This window comes from Hyla sarda, chromosome 3 (genome assembly GCF_029499605.1).
Source record: "Hyla sarda isolate aHylSar1 chromosome 3, aHylSar1.hap1, whole genome shotgun sequence".
In the NCBI taxonomy this organism is placed as follows: domain Eukaryota; kingdom Metazoa; phylum Chordata; class Amphibia; order Anura; family Hylidae; genus Hyla; species Hyla sarda.
Window position 1 is genome coordinate 204,741,106 of NC_079191.1, and position 23,770 is coordinate 204,764,875.

A 23,770-nucleotide genomic window follows, 5' to 3' on the forward strand; every position below is an offset into this window, starting at 1 on the left:
TCCCAGCATGTACGGTCTGTCATTGCATTCTGGGAGTTGTAGTTTTGCAACAGATGAAGGTTTGGAGTGCCCCCCAACCCCCCCCATCATGTGAATGAACAGGGTCCATTCACATGGGCGGGTTTACAGTGAGTTTCCTTCTACAAGTTTGAGCTGCTGCAAATTTTACACCGCAGCTCAAACTGGCAGCGGAAAACTCACTGTAAACCCCCGCCTGTGTGAATGTACCCTAAAAAAAACACTACACTACCACATAATAAAAAGTAAAAGACTACATATACACCCCTTACACGTCCCCCCCCCCCCCCAATAAAAATGAAAAACATCTCATACGGCAGTGTTTCCTAAACGGAGCCTCCATCTGTTGCAAAATTACAACTCCCAGTATTGCCGGACAGCCATTGACTGTTCTGGCAGGTTGGGAGTCTTGCAACAGCTGGAGGCACCCTGTTTAGGAAACACTGCTTTAGGGTTTTGGTGGAGATAAGCCACATCCTTGTATCCGGGTTCGCCCCTATTGCAAATTCCTCATTTAGGCCTCAAATGCGCATGGTGCTCTCTCTCTTTGGAGCCCTGTCGTATTTCAAGTCAACAGTTTAGGGCCACATATGAGGTATTTCCGTACTCAGGAGAAATTGCGTTACAAATTTTGGGGGGCTTTTTCTCCTTTTACACCTTATGAAAAGGTAAAGTTGGGGGCTACACCAGCATGTTAGTGTAAAAACAAAAAAAAATTAACACTAACTTGCTGGTTTTGCCCCATGCTTTTCATTTTCACAAGAGGTAAAAGGAGGAAAAGACCCCCAAAATTTCGAACACAATTTCTTCCGAGTATGGAAATACCCCATACGTGGGTGTTAAGTTCTCTGCAGACAAACTACATGGTTCAGGAATGAGAGAGCGCCATGTACATTTGAGGCCTAAATTGGTGATTTGCACAGAGGTGGCTGATAGTTACAGCAGTTCTGACATAAATGCAAAAAAAAAAAAAAACACCCACATGTGACCCCACTTTGGAAACTACACCCCTCACGGAACATAAAAATGTGTTGTTGTTTTTTTTTTCTGAAGTGCTGGTGTTACCCTAAATTTTTCATTTTCACAAGGGGTAATAGGAAAAAAGCCTCCCAAAATTTGTAACCCCATTTCTTCTGAGTTTATAAATACCCCATATGTGGATGTAAAGTGCTTTGCTGGTGCACTACAATGCTCAGAAGAGAAGGATCGCAGTTGGGATTTTGAAGAGAGAACTAGGCTGGAATTGAAGGCCATGTGTATTTACAAAGCCCTCATGGTGCCAGAACAGTGGACCCCCCCCCCCCCCACAATTGACCCCATTTTGGAAACTACACCTCTAACAGAGTGTAATAAGGGGAACAATGAGCATTTACACCCCACAGGTGTCTGACAGATTTTGAACAGTCGTCCATAAAAATGAAAAATTTCATTTTTCATTTGCACAGCCTACTGTTCCAAAGATCTGTCAAATGCCAGTGGGGTGTAAATGCTCACTGCACCCCTTATTCAATTTTGTGAGGGGTGTGGTTTACAAAATGGGGGGTCCACTGTTCTGGCACCACGGGGGGCTTTGTAAATGCACAAGGCCCCCGACTTCCATTCCAACCAAATTCTCTCTTCAAAAGCTCAATGGCGCTCCTTCCCTTCTGAGCATTGTAGTGCACCCGCAGAGCACTTTACATCCATCCATACTCAGAAGAAATGGGGTTACAAATTTTGGGGGGCTTTTTCTCCTATTACCCCTTGTGAAAATTAAAAAGTTGGGGTAACACCAGCATTTTATTTAAAAAAAAATTAAAAATGTATTTTCACAGCCCAATTTAACGAAAGTTTGTCAATCACCTGTGGGGTGTTAAGGCTCACTGTACCCCTTGTTACATTCCATGAGGGGTGTAGTTTCCAAAATTGCATGCCATGTGTTTTTTTTTTTACTGTTCTGGCATCATGGGGGCTTCCTAAATGGCACTTGCCCCCAAAAACCATTTTAGCAAAATTCGCTTTCCAAAAGCCCAATGTCGCTCCTTCCCTTCTGAGCCCTCTAGTGCACCCACAGAGCACTTTACATTCACATATGTGGTATTTCCTTACTCAAGGGAAAATGAATTACAAGCTTTGGGCGGCCTTTTTACCTTTTACCCCTTATAAAAAAGGAAAAAAATGGGGCTACAATAACATTTTAGTGTAAAAAATGGAGATTTAGATTTTTCTCCACCATTTTTCTGCTATTCCTGTGAAACACCTAAAGGGTTAACAAACTTTTTGAATGTCATTTTGAATACTTTACAGTTTTCATAATGGGGTCCATTATAAGGGATTTCCAACATAAAGACCCTCAAATTCACTTCCAAACTTAACTGGTCCCTGAAAAATTCAGATTTTTTAATTGTCGGGAAAATTCTATGTGGATGAAACTATTACATCTCTACTCAAGTGGATGATAATAGGTAACTTCTTTGTTGCTGTAACATTCAGCGCTCCGGCCAGACATGTTAGCTGTAAGTGCTTTCCTCATCTCTCCTCCTCAGCCGGCGGTGCCGGGATTCGCCCGCATGCGAGTCCCAGCCCGTCACTCACCTCTGCTCTCTGTTGTTCATCCGGTCCTATCGCAGCCCCGGCGCGTGTGCCCCCGCCTCCTAGGGCGCGCACGCACCAGAGCTCTAAGGTTTAAAGGGCTAGTGCACCCGTAATTATGTTCCACACTTGCACCTTTCTTATAAGTATCAGTACGTCCCACTAACCTGTGCCGGATCTTTGTTTGCCTTAGTGCCCTAGAGAAAGAGTTTGTAGTCTTGCCTTACCATGTTCCTTACCCCCTTGAGCCATGACCTGACCTTGCTCCTGTGCCGTCTGACTATTGACCTCCTGCTATGTTCCTGAATTCGCACCTGTGTCGCCTGCCCTGACCTTCTGCTATCCCGACCATGAGTTGCCGTATCCCTCCTGTGTCTTGAATCTCCTCAGCCACCTGTGTGGTCGAGTCGTGCCAGGGGTAGCGACCGGGGTGTCGCCTGCCACAGCAAATTCATCCCACTTCGCGGCGGGCTCTGGTGAAAATGAGCAGCACCTTATACTCCGCTCCCTGGCTTGGCCCACGTCCTCTACCACACCATCGGATCCACTACTACCCTGAGTGCTATTGCCTACTGCCGTTAGTTATACAGTTGCTTTGTTACAAAAAACCTTGTAAGGTTTTATTTTAGTTTGTAGGGAAGGTGCAGCAAACTGAATATGCACAATGGATGAACAAAAATCTAGCTTCTAGAAATTCGATTCCTGTATTACCTTTTTTTGTAAAATAAAACTATTTACCATACAGCCACGCAACCAATAAAAGTCACAAGGGGCAACAAATGTACATTATAAAACTTAAGAGTCCATCAGCTTTACATGGTGACTGTACAGAGAAAATATCCTTACATATGATGCTGTAGTGCTGCCTAGAAACCACAGTGAAAGGCAATTTACATGGTAAAATAAATGAGTGTAATGACCTCTTGTGGACTTACTAGGAAATGTCACTATGAAAAAACATTTTCCAGTTGCAAATCAGGTTTATTGGTAAAATTTACTAACTTTTAGCTGTCTACTAAAGAAAAAAAAAAACATCAAAGACAGTCAATGTAAATAGTTAAATACAACTAATATAACAAGTGGTTTCTCTAAATTCAATACAATATGCCTCATTAAAGGGAATTTGACCACAGGGTTAGGTACAAACATACCTGAATATACAGGTAGATAGTGTAGATGACTATGTTACTATTGCTGCTTACCGGGCAAAAAGTAGAGCAGCCATTGGGAGATGCCTGGTTGCAAATATGTTAATTCCTTGTTCTGCACAATGTAGGCAGATGCTGCAGTATAGGCTACAGTTTGTGCTGCATGCTCTGGCTGATCTCACCATTCAGAAAGATTGAAGCAGGGATGAATATTCATGATGGGACGGTGACATCAGGCAGATCAGGCTAGATCAGGCAGAATAAAAAGTTGCAGTTATCTGTAGATTTACAAATCAGGTGTTGTCTCAAGAATCAAGGGCTTCATTAGTTGCATCAGGTGTACTTGAGAGAAAACACAATAAACAAGATAGTGTCTAAGATGCCATGCTTAGGCTGGGTTCACATCATGTTTTTCCCAATACGGGACCGCATATGGCTGGGGAAGCTAAAAACTTACACTCCCATATCCCTGCCTTATGCCGCCCATACGTAATTCATTTCAAAGAGCCGACCGGAGTGAAACGCTGACTCCGGTCGGCTCATTTTTGCTCCGTATGCAGTTTTCCACCGGACCTAAAATCGTAGTCGACCAAGATTTTAGGTGCGGTGGGAAAACTGCATATGGGTCAAAAATTAGCCGACCGGAGTCAGTGTTTCACTCCGGTTGGCTCATTGAAATGAATTACAAATGGGTGTCATACGGCTGAGATACGGGAGTGTAAGGTTTTAGCTCCCCCAGTATGTAATGGGAAAAACGTGATGTGAACCCAGCCTTACTCATGTCAGCAGGTCTATCGTTCACCGCGTTATGTCTGTTTTGATGCCGTTTCCATCTTAGTAAATGCCCAGGTGAACTGGCTCTACTGTCTACTGTAGACTGAAAGTCACTCACGCCTAGGAATCAATCAGCATCTTATAGACTTACCTAAGCAGCAGTGACTTCCTGTGTACAGCAAATAAGCAGTAGATTACAAAGAGTCAGACGCCAAGTCACATTGTCAGTCATTGGGACGGGATTGGCATTGGAATTGGCAAATAAGGTGATAAGCTTATCGCAGTGTGACGTGTCGGGCTCAGAGATGCAGTAGAATACAGGGCTCAGAAGACCGATATTGGCGCACGGAGGAGCGACGGAAATTGAGTTGAACTTTGTTATTTTGCTATTTGCAGTCCGGGTATAATGGAAGAAAAATACAATTAACCGGAGTACTAAGAGTACTCCTTTAAGTTTAGATGTTATATGGCCTCTTTCCCTAAAATGTCTAGTGAAGGTGGTCTTTTCCTTTTCACATTGTAGAAATTTTCTAATCATCGATTTATTCAGAAAATCTGGTTGTAATGCTCCTTGCCGTTTGGCCCACATAGCCATAGCCACATGGGCATTTAAGCATATACAAAAAAATTTTGCTACAGCAGGTATGAAATCCCTTAAAAGGAATATTGTATTATTTGGATGGATGATTGAATTTATCTTCTTTTATTATGTTGTTACAACAATGTCTAAAAGTGAGACAAACAAATGTCCTACTATGTTTGGCAGACAGGAAAGTTTGTTGACTTTTTTTGTTTATGGCAATGCTACTTTTTATCAACCGTCTTACTATGAAAATAGGGGTGATCTTTAAAGGGGTACTCCGGTGCTTAGACATCTTATCCCCTATCCAAAGGATAGGGGATAAGATGCCTGATCGCGGGAGTCCCGCCATTGGGGACCCCCGTGATCTTGTCACTGCACCCCGTTTGTAATCAGTCCCGGTTTGTAATCAGCCTACGGGAGGGGGCGTGACAACTATCTTGCATTGAGGGGCAGAGCGTGACGTCGAACGGGGGCGCAGGCGTGACGTCACACGCCGCCTGCCCTGTAGTGGTCGGTAATCAGTCCCGGAGCGAGCACGCTCCGGGGACTGATTACGAACGGGGTGCCGCGTGCAAGATCACGGGGGTCCCCAGCGGCGGGACTCCCGCGATCAGGCATCTTATCCCCTATCCTTTGGATAGGGGATAAGATGTCTAAGCACTGGAGTACCCCTTTAAATAACCTATAATAAACCCAAAGAAAAAAGGAGCTACTCAAAAATTATAAGTGAAATATAAAATATAAACTTTATTTAATGATATTATTATATTATGTTTTCATGTTCTTGTTGCTTTAAATAACCTACCATACTTTTTCTTGCTCTTTTGTCATACACACCTGTGTATATCACACAATTAGAATGGTATTGTTTTTTATTTCTTACTACCCTCCTAAGGTAATAATCCATAGGTTAGGGGATAAGATGTCTGATCGCCAGTTGTCTGCATGGAGATTGCCGGGGGGTCCAAGTGGCAATCTCCATGCAGACACCTGGCGTTCTGAACAATATGTTCAGAACGCTGGTTTTGGAAGGCTGTAGTCGTGACATTCCACGTCACACCACGCAACGCCCCCACCATGTATATCCTATGGCGGTTCGGGAAATTTGCAGCGATTCCGGGTCAATCAAGTCTCCGGTGACCCAGAAAAAAAGGGTGATTGGGGTTGTCCAAGACAGTCCCAATTACCCTTACTCAGCAGGAGTGAGGTGGCAAAGGTGCCACTTCACGATCACCATGAATCCGATGAATCAGGGCTCCTGCTGAGGGTGTCACTAATGGCACTCACTCCGGAGGGTGAGAGCGGGTGTCGGGAGTGTACACTGGCAGCTGGGGCCCCCGATCTCCGGCGTCTGTGGCGGGATCAGGGCCCCAGAACCCGCAGCAGCAGGCATAAGGATCCGGTGTGGGAGCGCAGCAGCAGGAGGTAAGGCTGTGCCTCCTGCTGTTGCTTAGCAACAACTCCCAGCATGCACAAAAGGGCATACAACAGCAGAAGGCACACCCCTACAACTCCCAGCCTGCCCTTTGGCTGTATGTGCATGCTGGGAGTTGTAGTTTTGCAACAGCTGGAGGCACACTCATTAAGATATGCCGAGTTAGGTTCTGTTACCTAACAGTTTCTGCACCAGTGTGCCTCTACAACTCCCAGCATGCTTTATGGCTGTAAGTGCACGCTGGGAGTTGTAATTTTGCAACAGGTGAAGACACAGTGGTGCTGAAACACCGAGTTAGGTAACAGACTCTAACTTGGCGTTTCTCAACCAGTGTGTCTCCGGCAGTTGCAAAACTACAACTCTCAGCATGCAGTGACAAAGAGCATGCTGGGAATTGTAGTTATGCAACAGCAGGAGGCACACCACTACAACTCTCAGCATGCCCTTTGGTTGTCTGTGCATGCTTGAAGTTGTAGTTATGCAACAGCTACTGTTGCATAACTACAAATCCCAGCATGCCCGGAAAACAAAAGGGCATGCTGGGAGTTGTAGTGGTGTGTCTCCTGCTACAACTACTATAACTACAACTCCCAGCATGCTCTTTGTCAGTGCTTACTGAGAACATGCCCCCCCCCCCCAAAAAAAAAAAATAATTTCAGCAAAATTCTCTTTCTAAAAGCCACATTTTGTTCCTTCCCTGCTGAACGTTGTAGTGCGCTGACAGAGCACTTAACGTCCACATATTAGGTATTTCCATACTCAGAAGAAATGGGGTTTTACATTTTGGGGGGCATTTTCTCCTATTACTCCTTGTGAAATGAAAAATTTGGAATAGCACCAACATTTTAGTGTTAAAAATAAATGTTTTCATTTTCAAGTCCAAATTCAACGCAAAGCCGTCAAACACCTGTGAGGTGTTAAGGCTCAATGTACCCTTATGTTCCTTGAGGGGTGTAGTTTTCCAAATAGCATGCCATGTGGATTTATTTATTTTTATTTATTTTTTTGCTGTTCTAGCACCATGGGGACTTCCTAAATGCAACATGGCCGCCAAAAACCATGACAGCAAAATTCCCTCTCCACAGTTGCTCTTTCCCTCTTGAGCCAGGTTGCGAGCCCGCAGAGCACTGTACGTCAATATATTATATGAGGTATTTCCATACTTTGAGAAATTGGGTTACAATTGGGTTTGAGGTTTTTTTTTCTCCTTATACCACTTGTAAAAAATTTTAAAAAAATGGGGCTACAATAACATGTTATTGTAAAAAATGCTGATATTGATTTTTCTCCACCTCTTTGCTGCTATTCTTGTGAAACACCTAAAGCATAAACAAACTTTATGAATGTCATTTTGAATACTTTGAGGGGTGCAGTTTCTATAATGGGGTCATTTATGGGGTATTTATCACAGAAAGGCCCCTCAAATCCACTTCAAACTTAACCGGTCTCTGAAAAATTCCGATTTTGGATTTTTTGCGAAAATTTGGAAAATTGCTGCTAAACTTTGAAGCCCTCTAATGTCTTCAAAAAGTAAAAACATGTCAACTTTATGATGCCAACATAAAGTAGACATATTGCATATGTGAATCAATATAGAATTTATTTGGTATGTCCATTTTCTGGGAGTTTCAAAGATAGAAAAATGCTAATTTTCCACATTTTCATGAAATTTGGGAATTTTTCACCAAGAAATTATGCAAGTATCGACGAAAATTTACCACTAACATAAAGTAGAATATGTCACAAAAAAAACCTCTCGGAATCAGAATGATTAGTAAAAGAATCCCAGAGTTATAATGCATGAAGTGACAGTGGTCAGATTTGCAAAAAGGGCTGAGTCCTTAACCTGTTAAGGACATAGGACGTTCTCTAACGTCCCCACTACCTGGGCTTTAATGCCCAAGGACGTTAGAGAATGTCCTGTTGTATTTCCGATCTCTGCCGCTCGCCGGGCAGAGATCAGAACTGGATGCCTGCTGAAATCCTTCAGCAGGCATCCAGGGCAAACGCCGAGGGGGGCCATGTAGGCCCCCCATGTCGGCGATCTGCGGCGATACCAGGCTGATCGGGTCTCTGGGACCCGACCGCCCAGTAATTTCGCATGATCCCGGCTGTCACAGACAGCCAGGACCATGCTGAAGACTAGGAGCGAGGTGGCAAGCCTGCCACCTCCTCCGATCCCCTGCGATCCGTCGGTTAGTTAACCGACCAATCGCAGGGGGGGCGGTTACTTCCTCCCGTCCTGCCCGGCCCCTTGAAGTCCGGAGAGGACGGGAGGAAGACCGGAGGACGCGGCGGGGGACGGGGGAGTGCTGTGGACCAGCCCCGGTACTTACCTCGTCCCTGAAGACCCGGATCCCGGCGAGGAAGATGGCGGCGGCGGCGACAGGTGAGTTGATCTTCAGCCGCGGTCGGGCCCTTTACAGCAATGCACGTCGCCGTAAAGCGACATGCATTGCTGTAATGGGACCCTGTAAACTACAACTCCCAGCATGCCCAGACAGCCCTTGGCGTCTGGGCATGCTGGGAGTTGCAGTTTTGCAACATCTAGAGGTCCACAGATTGGAGACCACTGTGCCCTTCCAGATGTTGCAAAACTACACATCCTCAGCATGCCCTTACTGTCCAGGCATGCTGGGAGTTGTAGTTCTGTAACATCTGGCCCTTCAGATGTTGCAGAACTACAACTCCCAGCACGCTTGGACAGTTTTGGCATACTGGGAGTTGTAGTTTTGCAACATCTGGAAGGGCACAGATTGGGAACCACTGTATTAGTGGTCTGCAAACTGTAGTCCTCCAGATGTTGCAAAACTACAACTCCCAGCATGCCTGAGAATGCTGGGAGTTGTGGTTTTGCAACAACTGGAGGCACACTGGTTGGGAAACATTGTCTGTTTCCTAACTCAGTGTTTCCCAACCGTGTGCCTCCAGCTGTTGCAAAACTATAACTACCAGCATGCACTTATAAACTGTGCATGCTGGGAGTTGTAGTTTTGTAACAGCTGGAGGTCCCCCCCCCCCCTGTGAATGTACAGGGTACATTCACATGGGCAGGGGGCTTACAGTGAGTATCAGGCTGCAAGTTTGCGATGCAGCAAATTTTGCGCGGCAGTTCAAACTCGCAGCGGGAACTCGCTGTAATCCCCCACCCGTGTGACTGTACCCTAAAAACACTACACTACGCTAACACAAAATAAAATAAAAAGTAAAAAACACTACATATACACATACCCCTACACAGCCCCCCTCCCCTCCCCAATAAAATGGAGCCTCCAGCTGTTGCAAAACAACAACTCCCAGTATTGCCGGACAGCCGTTGACTGTCCAAGTATGCTGGGAGTTTTGCAACAGCTGGAGGCACCCTGTTTGGGAATCACTGGCATAGAATACCCCTATGTCCACCCCTATGCAAATCCCTAATTCAGGCCTCAAATGCGCATGGCGCTCTTACTTTGGAGCCCTGTCGTATTTCAAGGCAACAGTTTAGGGCCACATATGGGGCATCGCCGTACTCGGGAGAAATTGTGTTACAAATTTTGGGGGGCTTTTTCTCCTTTAACCCCTTATGAAAAGGTGAAATTGGGGTCTACAACAGCATGTTAGTGTAAAAAAAAAATTTTTTTACACTAACACGCTGGTGTTGCCCTATACTGTTCATTTTGACAAGAGGTAAAAGGGAAAAACGCCCCCCAAAATTTGTAATGCAATTTCTCCCGACTACGGAGATACCCCATAAGTGGGCGCAAAGTGCTCTGGGGGCGCACAACAAGGCCCAGAAGGGAGAGTGCACCATGTACATTTGAGGTGATTTGCACAGGGGTGGCTGATTGTTACAGCGGTTTTGACAAACGCAAAAAAAAAAACACATGTGACCCCATTTCGGAAACTACACCCCTCACGGAATGTAATGAGGGGTGCAGTGAGAATTTACACCCCACTGGTGTCTGACAGATCTTTGGAACAGTGGGCTGTGCAAATTAAACATTTTGTACAGTCCACTGTTCCAAAGTTCTGACAGACAGCAGTGGGGGGTAAATGCTCACTGTACCCCTTGTTACGTTCCTCAAGGGGTCTAGTTTCCAAAATGGTATGCCATGTTGGGGTTATTTTGCTGTCCTGGCACCATAGGGGCTTCCTAAATGCGACATGCCCCTGGGGGTATGGGGGGTATTTTCTGCTATTTACCCTTGCAAAAATGTGAAATTTGGGGGGAAACACACATTTTAGTGAAAAAATTTTTTTTTTTCTTACATATGCAAAAGTCGTGAAACACCTGTGGGGTATTAAGGTTCACTTTACCCCTTGTTACGTTCCCCAAGGAGTCTAGTTTCCAAAATGGTATGCCATGTGGGGATTTTTTGCTGTTCTGGTACCATAGGGGCTTCCTAAATGCAACATGCTCCCCAAAAACCATTTCAGAAAAACGTACTCTCCAAAATCCCCTTGTCGCTCCTTCGCTTCTGAGCCCTCTACTGTGCCCGCCGAACACTTTCATGGACATATGAGGTATGTCCTTACTCGAGAGAAATTGGGCTACAAATATAAGTATACATTTTCTCCTTTTACCCCTTGTAAAAATTCAAAAATTGAGTCTACAAGAACATGCGAGTGTAAAAAATGAAGATGATGAATTTTCTCCTTCACTTTGCTGCTATTCCTGTGAAACACCTAAAGGGTTAAAACGCTGACTGAATGTCATTTTGAATACTTTGGGGGGTGCAGTTTTTATAATGGGGTCATTTGTGGGGTATTTTTAATATGAAGATCCTTGAAATCCACTTCAAACCTGAACTGGTCCCTGAAAAATAGTGAGTTTGAAAATTTTGTGAAAAATTGGAAAATTGCTGCTGAACTTTGAAGCCCGCTGGTGTATTCCAAAAGTAAAAACACGTCAATTTTATGATGCAAACATAAAGTAGACATATTGTATTTGTGAATAAAAAAATTTTTTTATTTGGAATATCCATTTTCCTTACAAGCAGAGAGCTTCAAAGTTAGAAAAATGCAAAATTTTCAATTTTTTCAGCAATTTTTGGAATTTTTCACTAAGAAACGATGCAAGTATCGACAAAATGTTACCAATAACATAAAGTAGAATATGTCACGAAAAAACAATCTCGGAATCAGAATGATAGGTAAAAGCATTCCAGAGTTATTAATGTTTAAAGTGACAGTGGTCAGATGTTCAAAAAACGCTCCGGTCCTAAGGTGTAAAATGGCCTGGTCCTTAAGGAGTTAAAGGGGTTATCCACCATAAGGTGATGCTTAGGAAGGATCTGCGCTTGTCTTGGGGCTAAATGGCTATGTTATGAGATTACCATAACACTGTGGCTAGCTTTTTGTAAACTTGTATTTCCTGTTTGACTCATGTTATTTTTACTACAAATCCCACAATGCCATTTTCCTCCCTCTCACACATCAGCCCCCATTGAAACAAAAAACCTGTGGTTTTCAATCAGGGTGCCTACAGCTGTTTCCTTAGTTGCAGATTGATCCCTCCACCCATTGAAGCAGACAGGCTCCCTGTCATCAGCTGAGTAGTGAGTCAGGTCTCGACCGCATTGCAAGCTGGGAAAAATCCGACACAACAGTAATTTTGTATGCTGGTAAAAATAAATAGTGGGGTATAGACACTATATTATGAACTGCACTAACTTTACAGCCCCTGTAGCATAGTCAAATAAAAAAAATTCCTGGAATACCCCTTTAAGGTGAAAATGTCCTTAAGGAGTTAAATTGTATTCAAAGTCAGTGCTGGCAATTTGTCTTGATCTTACAAACTGACTCAGTGGCAAACCTTTAAAGGGGTACTCCAGCGCTAAACATCTTATCCCCTCTCAAAAGGATAGGGGATAAGATGTTAGATCGCGGGAATCCCAACGCTGGGGACCCCCGGGATCTCTCCTGCAGCACCCTCGCTTTTCAGCTGCACAGAGCGAGGATCCCCCTGTGGCTGATGATGGGCGGTGCAGGGGACGGAGTATCATGACGTCACGCTCCGCCCCCTCAATACAAGTCTATGGGAGAGGGCGTGGTGCCCGCCACGCCCCCTCCCTAGACTTGCATTAAGGGGGCGGGGCATGATGTCATGAGGGAGCGGAGCCGTGACGTCACGATAGTCCATCCCCTGCACCGCCCGTCATCAGCCACAGAGCTCTATGCAGCTGAAAAGCGTGGGTGCTGCAGGAGAGATCGCGGGGGTCCCCAGAGGCGGGATCCCCGCGATCTAACATCTTATCCCCTATTCTGTGGCCTGGCAGAGACAAAAATCAGGAAATGCGGGCAGGACCTGAGCTCAGCACTCGCTCTCTGCCCTGTCACTCAAGCAAGCGAGCGCGAGCGCTGTGCACAGCAGCATGGTAAATCCACTCAGATCTCCCTCCTCTCTGCATTACACATGTAGAGAGGAGGGGACTGAGAAGCTGTTCTTCTCCACAAGGATTCAGATGATGTCATGCCTGCTGGGGGAATCCCTCCAGAATGCAGGAGCTTACTGACCATGAGCAAAAGAAACAGGCCAAACGAAGAAGAAAAAAACGCTGGAATTTTAACAATTAGGTTGGGGGAATTTTAACAATTTAACCTAATTGTTAAAATTCCCCCAACCTAATTGTTAAAATTCCAGCGTTTTTTTTTTTCTTCTTTTGGCCTGTTTCTTTTGCTCATGGTCAGTAAGCTCCTGCATTCTGGAGGGATTCCCCCAGCAGGCATGACATCATCTGAATCCTTGTGGAGAAGAACAGCTTCTCAGTCCCCTCCTCTCTACATGTGTAATGCAGAGAGGAGGGAGATCTGAGTGGATTTACCATGCTGCTGTGCACAGCGCTCGCGCTCGCTTGCTTGAGTGACAGGGCAGAGAGCGAGTGCTGAGCTCAGGTCCTGCCCGCATTTCCTGATTTTTGTCTCTGCCAGGCCACAACAGGAGACAATCCTTCAGCCACCGGGAGACAGGACCTGAAAGGGTGATCCCTAGTGACTGCAATTTTAGGTCAGTTAAAAACATATAAGGATTAATTATTTATTTATTTTTTAAATACATTAGAACATTTTTCATAGGAAAAGATCGACAACATATAAAAATAGTTGCAAATGACAGTGCCCATTTAAATACTGTAGGGGCATGATTACTTTTTTTTATTTAGCATATTATTCTTAACTTAAAGTGGTAACAAAACCATTAACTCCCCTACTTACTTTGACATCTAGAAAATAAATAACATCTTTGTCATGAACTATACTGATGGGAGTCCCTGCTCCTAGCAGGACTAAGCTGGGCAGAAGGTATACAGCCTATATCTTCTTCCCAGCAAGAATTTACAATAAAAACAGCAATGTGTATAGATCGCTGCTTTTACTGTTATCCCTTGCCGGGCAGAGCTCTTTATTCCAGCCCAGCAAGGAAAGAGTTTACTAGCACTATAGATGGCAGTATATACAGCCATCTATAGATACATGTATGCAGTGGATTACGTCGGATTACGTAAACTACATTGATGCACCTGTTTTTTTTTTGTTTGTTTGTTTTTTGCAGATATTAAACTATAATCAATTGTGTAACACATCCGGTAGGTGAGACATACAAATCAATGTTTATTCCCCTAATTTAATAGATTTTATAAATATCCCATATGTGACCCTTGACTAATATACAGGCATCAGACATGCATCTTGTGGATTTAGGGGCCTTCTGTTATTTAGGATATTTTGTCATCATATCATCTTGCGGAGACTTTGGGAGACAAGGTGATGTTTTCATTGGTGCCATTCTGGGGTACATGCAACAATTCTGAGATTGTTTTTCATAGATTTTTTTTAAATGGGCATTGTCAGATATAAAAACTTTTTATATATTTTACATCTTGGCAAAACAATAGTTTTTCTAATATATAGTCATGACCATAAATGTTGGCACCCCTGAAATATTTCAAGAAAATGAAGTGTTTCTTACAGAAAAGGATTGCAGTAACACATGTTTTGCTATACACATGTTTATTCCCTTTGTGTGTATTGGAACTAAACCAAAAAAGGGAGGAAAAAAAGCAAATTGGACATAATGTCACACCAAACTCCAAAAATGGGCTGGACAAAATTATTGGCACCCTTAACTTAATATTTGGTTGCACACCCTTTGGAAAAATACCGTATTTATCGGGGTATACCACGCACCGGCCTATAACACGCACCCTCATTTTACCAAGGATATTTGGGTAAAAAAAAAATGTTTTTTACCCAAATATCCATGATAAAATGAGGGTGCGTGTGTGTGCGCGTGTATACCCCGATATACCCCCAGGAAAGGCAGGGGGAGAGAGGCCGTCGCTGCCCGCTTCTCTCCCCCTGCCTTTCCTAGGGTCTAGAGCGCTGCTGTCGGCCCTTTTCACCCCCTGGTTATCGGCGCGGCGCATGACGTCAGAGCGCCGCGCCGTGCATAGCAACCAGGGGGTGAAAAGGGCCGACAGCAGCGCTCTAGACCCCAGGAAAGGCAGGGGGAGAGAAGCGGGCAGCGACGGCCTCTCTCCCCCTGCCTTTCCTGGGGGTGTATCGGCGTATAACACGCACACAGACTTTAGGCTAAAAATTTTAGCCTAAAAAGTGCGTGTTATACGCCGATAAATACGGTATATGTGATTTAACCCCTTCCCTAATAAAAGTTTGAATCACCCCCTTTTCTCATAACAAAAAAGTGTAAATAAAAATAAACATATGTGGTATCGCCGCGTACGTAAATGTACGAACTATTAAAATATATCATTAATTAAACCGCATGATCAATGGCGTAAACGTTAAAAAATTCCAAAGTCCAAAATAGCGTATTTTTGGTCACTTTTTATACCATTAAAAAATTTATAAAAAGCGATCAAAAAGTCCGATCAAAACAAAAATGTTACCGATAAAAAAATCAGATCACTGCCCAAAAAATTAGCCCTCAAACCGCCCCATACGCAGAAAAATAAAAAAGTTATAGGGGTCAGAAGATGACATTTTTAAACATATACATTTTCCTGCATGTCGTTACGATTTATTTCCAGAAGTACGACAAAATCAAACCTATATAAGTAGGGTATCATTTTAACCGTATGGACCTACAGAATAAAGCTAAGGTGTTATCTTTACCAAAAAAATGCACTGCGTAGAAACGGAAGCCCCCAAAAGTTACAAAATGGCGTTTTTTCTTCAATTTTGTCGCACAATGATTTTCTTTCCCGTTTCGCCATGGATTTTTGGGTAAAATGACTGATGTCACTGCAAATTAAAATTGGTGGTGCAAAAAATAGGCCATCATATGGATTTTTATGTGGAAAATTGAAAGGGTTATGATTTTTAAAAGGTAAGGAGGAAAATACGAAAATCTGTTAACAAATCTGTTTAACTTTCTGGCACCAGTTGATTTAACAGGAGTACCCCTTCAAGAAATGTCAGTCAAATCAGTTTGGTCTAATGTAAATGCAATGGGATGAATTTATCATTTGCTCAGTTTCTTGTGTTACACATGTTTTCAACCTATTAATAGACTGGTTTTCCCAGTGTGTCATGTATCATTAGTTGAACGCCTCGTCTGTTTCATAGACTGCGCACCAATAATTATAAACCATTTAAACCACTCTGTATTGTGCCAGAATACGATTTAATTTAATACATAAAGTATGATATAAACCCTATCGAAAAGCAAAAGTCAGTGTGAGTCAAGTATATCCCAAAAAAAAGTTGCAAATTTGTGACAATTTAAAGCAAATACACAGAAGAGATCAATGATAAATTCCCCCCCAATAAAAAAAATTATACTTTAACTGCTGGGCTTCTGCATCATTTTGGAACATTTCTTTGTTTTTTCTAATACATTTCCACAGTGCAACAAATGTATATACACAATCCTCATCATACGGTACACAACACAAGTATACAATATTTTCTTAAGATTACTTACCACAGCAACAGCCACAGTCTTCCAAAATTTCCCCGGCATCTTAGCCGTTCTCTTGATACCCAACACCTTCTTTGGATAGATATGTTTAAAGCTTAAATAAAACATTAATATTTTTTATTGAGCTTGGAGAGGCTGCATGCATGCATGTTCTGAAAGAGGACTTTGTATAACAGTGGGATTAAGAGTCTGTGACTTTGCATACTGGTAGCTCAGAAGAACCATGTGAATGGGACAGATAAGTATCAGTCGTAATGGTGGGAGGAAGGCTGCATTGTACACATATTTGGCTGAAAACCACATTCTTATTGTACAGTAATTCCGACATTGCTTTTACAATGGAATGTTGTGATCGGACAAACAATTCATACAGAGCTGTATAAGGTATTTAAACAGTATTTATTTCAAATACTGCAATCTGTAAAGGTAGCTTAGAAGACACTAACAGCTGAGGGGAAAAAAATGTGGCAAGGGCTTCTCAAGGCAGTAGTTACTTCTCTTGTCCCAGAATAACACTGAGGGCTTATATGGGGAGATTTATGAAAACCTGTCCAGAGGAAAAGCTGCTTAGTTGCCCACAGCAACCAATAAGATCGCTTCTTTCATTTTGCAGAGGCCTTGTCAAAAATGAAAGAAGCACTCTGATTGGTTGCTATGGGCAACTTTTTCTCTGGACAGGTTTTGATAAATCTCCCCCATAGAGTCTAGAAATTTAAGATAATAAAAAGTAATTTGGGCTTGCTTATACACGTCTATTTTAACTCCTTATTTGAAACACTACTGAGAAAGGGGTTAAAGGGGTACTCCGCCCCTAGACATCTTATCCCCTATCCAAAGGATAGGGGATAAGATGTCAGTACGCCGTGGTCCCGCTGCTGGGGAGACACATATGGGGTATCACATATGAGGGACACATATGGGGTATCGCCGTACTCGGGAGAAATTGCCTTACAAATTTTGGGGGGCTTTTTCTTCTTTAACCCCTTATGAAAAGGTGAAGTTGGGGTCTACACCAGCATGTTAGTGTAAAAAAATAAATTTTTTACACTGACATGCTGGTGTTGCCCTATACTTTTCATTTTCACAAGAGGTAAAAGGGAAAAAAGACCCCCAAAATTTGTAATGCAATTTCTCCCGACTACGGAGATACCCCATATGTGGAGAAAGCGCCATGTACATTTGAGGCAATTTGCACAGGGGTGGCTGATTGTTACAGCAGTTCTGACAAACGCAAAACAATAAATATCCATATGTGACCCCATTTTGGAAACTACACCCCTCACGGAATTTAATAAGGGGTGCAGTGAGCATTTAAACCCCACTGGTGTATGACAGATTTTTGGAACAGTGGTCTGTGAAAATGAAAAATAAAATTTTTGATTTGCACAGTCCACTGTTTCAAATATCTGTCAAACGCCAGTGGGGTGTAAATGCTCACTGCACCCCTTATTAAATTCAATGAGGGGTATAGTTTCCAAAATGGGGTCACATGTGGGGGGGTTCCACTGTTCTGGCACCATAGGGGCTTCCTAAATGGGACATGCCCCCCAAAAACCCTTTCAGAAAAACTCACTCTCCAAAATCCCATTGTCGCTCCTTCCCTTCTGAGCCCTCTACTGCGCCCGCCGAACACTTTACATACGCATATGAGGTATTTCCTTACTCGAGAGAAATTGGGTTACAAATTTTAGGGTGATTTCTCTCCTTTTACCCCTTGTAAAAATTCTAAAATTGGGTCTACAAGAAAATGCGAGTGTAAAAAATGAAGATTTAGAATTTTCTCCTTCACTTTGCTGCTATTCCTGTGAAACACCTAAAAGGTTAAAACACTTACTGAATGTCATTTTGAATACTTTGGGGGGTGCAGTTTTTATAATGGGGTCATTTATGGGGTATTTCTAATATGAAGACCCTTAAAATCCACTTCCAACCTGAACTGGGCCCTGAAAAATTACGATTTAGAAAATCTTGAGAAAAATTGGAAAATTGCTGCGGAACTTTGAAGCCCTCTGATGCCCTCCAAAAGTAAAAACTTGTCAATTTTTTTATGCAAACACAAAGTAGACATATTGTATATGTGAATCAATATGTAATTTATTTGGATTATCCATTTTCCTTTCAAGCAGAGACTGTCAAAGTTAGAAAAATGCTACATTTTCAAAATTTTCATGAAATTTTTAGATTTTTTACCAAGAAAGGATACAAATATCAGTGAAATTTTACCAATAACATAAAGTAGAATATGTCACGAAAAAACAATCTCGGAATCAGAATGATAAGTAAAAGCATTCCAAAGTTATTAATGTTTAAAGTGACAGTGGTCAGATTTTCAAAAAATGCCCAGGTCATGAAGGTGAAAATGGGCTGGGTCATGAAGGGGTTAACTCATAGTTCACTAAAAGGGTATTCAGAAATGGGTTTTCAAACCAAACAACCCCTTTAAAGTAGCTGTCCACCTTTAAAAAATCTATACCCTATTCATAGGAAAGGGCATAAGTGTCTGATCCTCGCGATCTCAGAACGGAATCCGACACTTCCTGCTGAGCACTCCAGCCCCCACCTACTGAGATGAATTGGTCTCGGCAGAATCAGTCAATCACTAGCTGCAGCGGTGTCCCACTTGAGTTGGTAATTGGCAGACCAGGCCATCATTTCAAGACCAGTGAACCCTGTGGCATAACAGAGAAGGTGGGGCTCCTGGGAAATGTGACATGAAACACTGAAAGAAGTCCCAGAAGTAGGGATTCACTGAAGATAAAGTAACACTACACGTCTTGTAAGTAGAGGAGGATTAGTGAGATGGCCACAAAGTAACATAAGGTGCTAAGCGCTTGGTGCTAAGATAAATAAAGCAATAGATTCAACAATTATTCACAGTGTATCAAACAAATTAAAATTAACCCCTTAAAGGGGTACTCCACTGGAAAACCATTTTATATCAACTGGTGACAGAAAGTTTAACAGGTTTGTAAATGACTTCTATTTAAAAATCTTAATCCTTCCAGTACTTATTGGCTGCTATTTTCTCTACAGAAAGTTCTTTTATTTTTGGATTTCCTTTCTGTCTGATCACAGTGCTCTCTGCTGACTCCTCTGTCCATTTTAGGAACTGTCCAGAGTAGGAGAAAATCCCCATAACAAACCTCTCCTACTCTGGACAGTTCATGAAATGGACAGAGGTGTCAGCAGTAAATAGCAGCTGATAAGTACTGGAAGGATTAAGATTTTTAAATAGAAGTAATTTACAAATCTGTTTAACTTTCTGGCACAGGTTTCTTACAAAAATTTTTTTTTTAGCGGAGTACCCCTTAAGGACAATGGACATAAATGTACTTCCTGGTGCCCTGGTACGTAACATAACAGGACATACATTTATGTCCTGTACATTATGTGACCGCATCGTGATCACGGCATCTGCTGCATTATCAGGGCTCGGAGGGACTCATCGGACCAACCGTGACTGTATCGCGGGAGTTCGAGAAGTCAAACTGGCCACCGCAGGTTCCCTCACCTGCCTCCTGGCCAAAACCGTCAATCTTCTCCTCTGGTCTGACTTCTAGGAGACCAGAGATGTAGATCGCCAATATTACTGATCAGTGCTATGCTTAAGCATAGCACTGAACAGTATAAGCAATCTGTTACTTGCTATAAATAGTCCCCTGTGGGAACATAAAAAAATGTAAAGTTTAACCCCTTAAGGACCACAGGTTTTTCCGTTTTTTGCACTTTTGTTTTTTCTTCCTCACCTTTTAAAAATCATAACCCTTTAATCATAACCCTAAAAATCCATATGATGGCTTATTTTTTGCGCCACCAATTCTACTTTGCAGTGACATCAGTAACTTTACCCAAAAATCTACAGAGAAACGAAAAAAAAATTATTGTGCAACGAAATTGAGGAAAAAAACGCCATTTTGTAACTTTTGGGGGCTTCCGTTTCTACGTAGTACATTTTTCAGTAAAAAATGACACCTTATCTTTATTCTGTAGGTCCATATGGTTAAAATTATACCCTACTTATATAGGTTTGATTTTGTCGTACTTCTGGAAAAAATCATAACTACATGCAGGAAAATGTATATGTGTAAAATTGTCATCTTCTGACGCCTATAACTTCTTTATTTTTCTGCATATGGGGCAGTATGATGGCTCATTTTTTGCGCCGTCATCTGAAGTTTTTAGCGGTACCATTTTTGAATTTATTGGACTTTTTGATCGCTTTTTATAAATTTTTTCATTATATAAAAAGTGACCAAAAATATGTTATTTTGGACTTTGGATCAATCCGCCATTGACCGTGCGGATTAATTAATGATATATTTTTATAGTTCGGACATTTCCCCACGTGGCGATACCACATATGTTTATATTTATTTTTATTTACATGTTTGTTTGTTTTTATGGGAAAAGGGGGGTGATTTGGACCTTTATTAGGGAAAGGGTTAAATGAAATTTATTAACTTTTTTTTTTGCAGTGTTATAGCTCTCATAGGGGGCTATAACACTGCACACACTGATCTTTTAGACTGTTCACTGCAAAGCCATAGCTTTGCATTGATCAGTGTTATTGGTGGTCGATTGCTCAAGCCTGCATCTCAGGCTTGGAGCAATCAATCGCCGAAGGGACGTGCCGGAGGAAGGTAAGAGGACCTCCACTCGCCTCCTAGCTGATCGGGACACCGCATTTTCACTGCGGTGGTCCTGATCAGCCCCACTGAGCAGCCGGGAAACTTTTACTATAGTTTTAGATGCAGCGTTCATGACACGGGATCACTGCGTGACCCTGAGTTATATCGCGGGAGTCGGCCAAGGATGTAAATATACTTCCTTGGTCGTTAAGGGGTTAAAGGAAATATGTCATCAGTGTCACCTGCACTTACCTTGTCCTGTTCTGTGCAGTGGTTCTTCGGTAATCTTCTCCGATATCTTCAGCTCCAGGCCCAGCTTGGAGCATAGGCGAAGCTTAGTGTCGTCATCGCTGTTGTTCTCTGCTGGGTCCCGCTGCTAGAGAACAGCAGCGGTGACGTCACTAAGCTCCGCCCATGCTCCAAGCCAGGCCTGGAGCTGAAGATACCAGAGAAGATTACAGGAGAACGATTGCACAGAACTGGACAAGGCAAGTACTGTTGTCATCGGTGTCACCTGCACTACCTGTCTGTACCGACAGGTTAGTGCAGGTGACACTGATGACAGATTTCCTTTGATAATTTTTTTTTTTTTATGTGAATAAACCCCTACCCCAATAAAAATGTTATTTCCTGACTTTTCCCATTTTACAAAAAAAGTGTAAAAAAATAAATAATTAAAATTAAAATAGTTGATATAGCCAGGTGCCTAAATGTATGAACAATTAAAATATAATGTAATGATGTTGTACAGTGACATAACATTATATCAGTCCAAAATTTCTGCTTTTCGATCACATCACATCCCAGAAAAATTAAATAAAAAGTGATCAAAAAGTCACATATACGCAAAGGCATGAAAACGTGGGTATTATTTCAATCGTGTTGACCTACAGAATAAAGAGAACCTATCAGTTTTACCGTAAAGTGCACTACCTAAAAACAAAAATCCTCCAAAATTTACTTCAAAGCCTGTGCATCAGCCCTGTGAGTCAGCTCATAGCGGTAGGTTTCCCGCTGTAGACACAGTGGCTGCTCGAAGCAGATGCACGGTAGGAAATCCGCCGCTATGAGCGGACATACAGAGCTACCCGGCCACAGCAGAGACCTCTTTCTTGTGAGTGCAGTCGACACATGCGCAGCATGAAATACCCTGATGATACGCTGAGTGACCCTACGCTAAGGCTAAGTTTCCACTAGGGCTGGGCGGTATACCGATTCATACCAAATACCGAAATTTTTGTGCTGCACGATATGAATTTTAACCCATACCGCAATACCTCCCCCATTCCCCTCCCCCTCGGGAATGAATGAATGAATCAGCCCAGCGCTGCGCTGTCCCCACATCAGGGAACTAATCCTATGTGACCTGAGAGCGCTGTTCTGCCCTGCCCCAATTAATAATTAGCCCAGCCCAGCGCTGTCCCCATCAGGGTTCTACTCACATGTCACCCGCATGCGCTGCCCTCCTCATCCTGTTTGTTGCGGTCGCCGGCGGTGACACTCTGCGGTATCCCTATACCCGGACTGCAAAAATAAACAAAATAAACGTTAACTCACCTCCCGTTGGTCCGGTACCAGCCTCACTTGTTTCCTGGGGACGGGAATGTCGGACAGCCACCAGCCTATCACCGGCCGCAGCGATGTTCCACCTTGGCCGGTGATAGGCTGAGCCGGCTTCTTACATCGCACCACCGGCCGAGGAGGAACATTGCTGCGGCCGGTGATAGGCTGACAGCTCTCCGACGTTCCCGTTCCCAGCGTAAGGCCGACATAGGTGCGTTAAAGTTTATTTGGTTTACCTTTTGCAGCCCGAGCATAAGAATACCACACAGTATAGAGTGTCACCACCGGTGGCCGCAACAAACAGGACGAGGAGGGCAGCGCTTGCGGGTGATATGTGAGTATTTACCCCGAAGGGGATGTGGGCTGATAATGAATATGGGGGGGGGGGGGGGGGGGGAATACCGTTATATACCGTGGAACTGACAAAAGTTAAAAAAATACCGTGATACACACATTTGGTCATACCGCCCAGCCCTAGTTTCCACTTGTTTCCAGTTTTTGAGCCAAAGTCAGAAGTGGATCCATAAGGGAGGAGAAGTGTAAATCCTTCCTATATATGTCCTATTCCTTATGAATACACTTTTTGCTTTGGCTCAAAAACTGCAATGGCAGATCTCCAAAAACTGCCAGGAAAGGCTAAGTTTGTATTTGTTTTTTTGTCCTGCGTTTTTTGGGTTGAAAAAAACGCACGAAAAAACGGCAGTGCAATTTCCTGCGTCTGGTATTTTTTCTGGCGTTTTTCATTTGTGTGGAAATTGCACCTTGGCAGTTTTTTTTGGTACCCAAAGTTTGTTGGGTACCAAAAAAATAAAAAAATAAAAAGGATGCAGTAGTGATAGAAAATTTTTATTGAAGGAAATTTATATATTTTATAACAAAATTGTAATAAAGTTTGTGCGTTTCACTTTTTTTCTCTATTATAATTTTTTTTTTAGGTAGTACTACTACTCCCAGCATGGAACAGACTGTTCCATGATGGGAGTAGTTGTACCTGTACTAATAGATATATCGCCCCGGGTGTTAGTCCTGACACCCGATGCGATCGTCCATAATATAGCAGCAATGTGAAGTGGCTCTATACAGCGCTCGCATCTCTATACTCTATACATCACTATACTCCGGCCAGTG

At 42.9% G+C, this 23,770-nt stretch overlaps 1 protein-coding gene across 7 annotated transcripts in view; it reads right to left on the bottom strand.

Moving 5' to 3' along the window:
* Positions 1-16,728, bottom strand: part of FILIP1 (filamin A interacting protein 1) — a 256,599-nt gene extending 239,871 nt beyond the window's left edge. For 4 of the 7 annotated variants that reach the window (XM_056565899.1, XM_056565901.1, XM_056565904.1 and 1 more), the window contains exon 1: positions 16,455-16,713. In XM_056565899.1, the coding sequence (XP_056421874.1) occupies positions 16,455-16,559 (105 nt within the window). In that variant the 5' untranslated portion in view covers positions 16,560-16,713. Of the gene's footprint in view, positions 1-16,454 lie in introns of all 7 variants that reach the window. The other 3 variants (XR_008891252.1, XM_056565903.1, XM_056565900.1) reach the window with 2 other exon arrangements.
* Between the last annotated feature and the right edge of the window lie 7,042 nt (positions 16,729-23,770).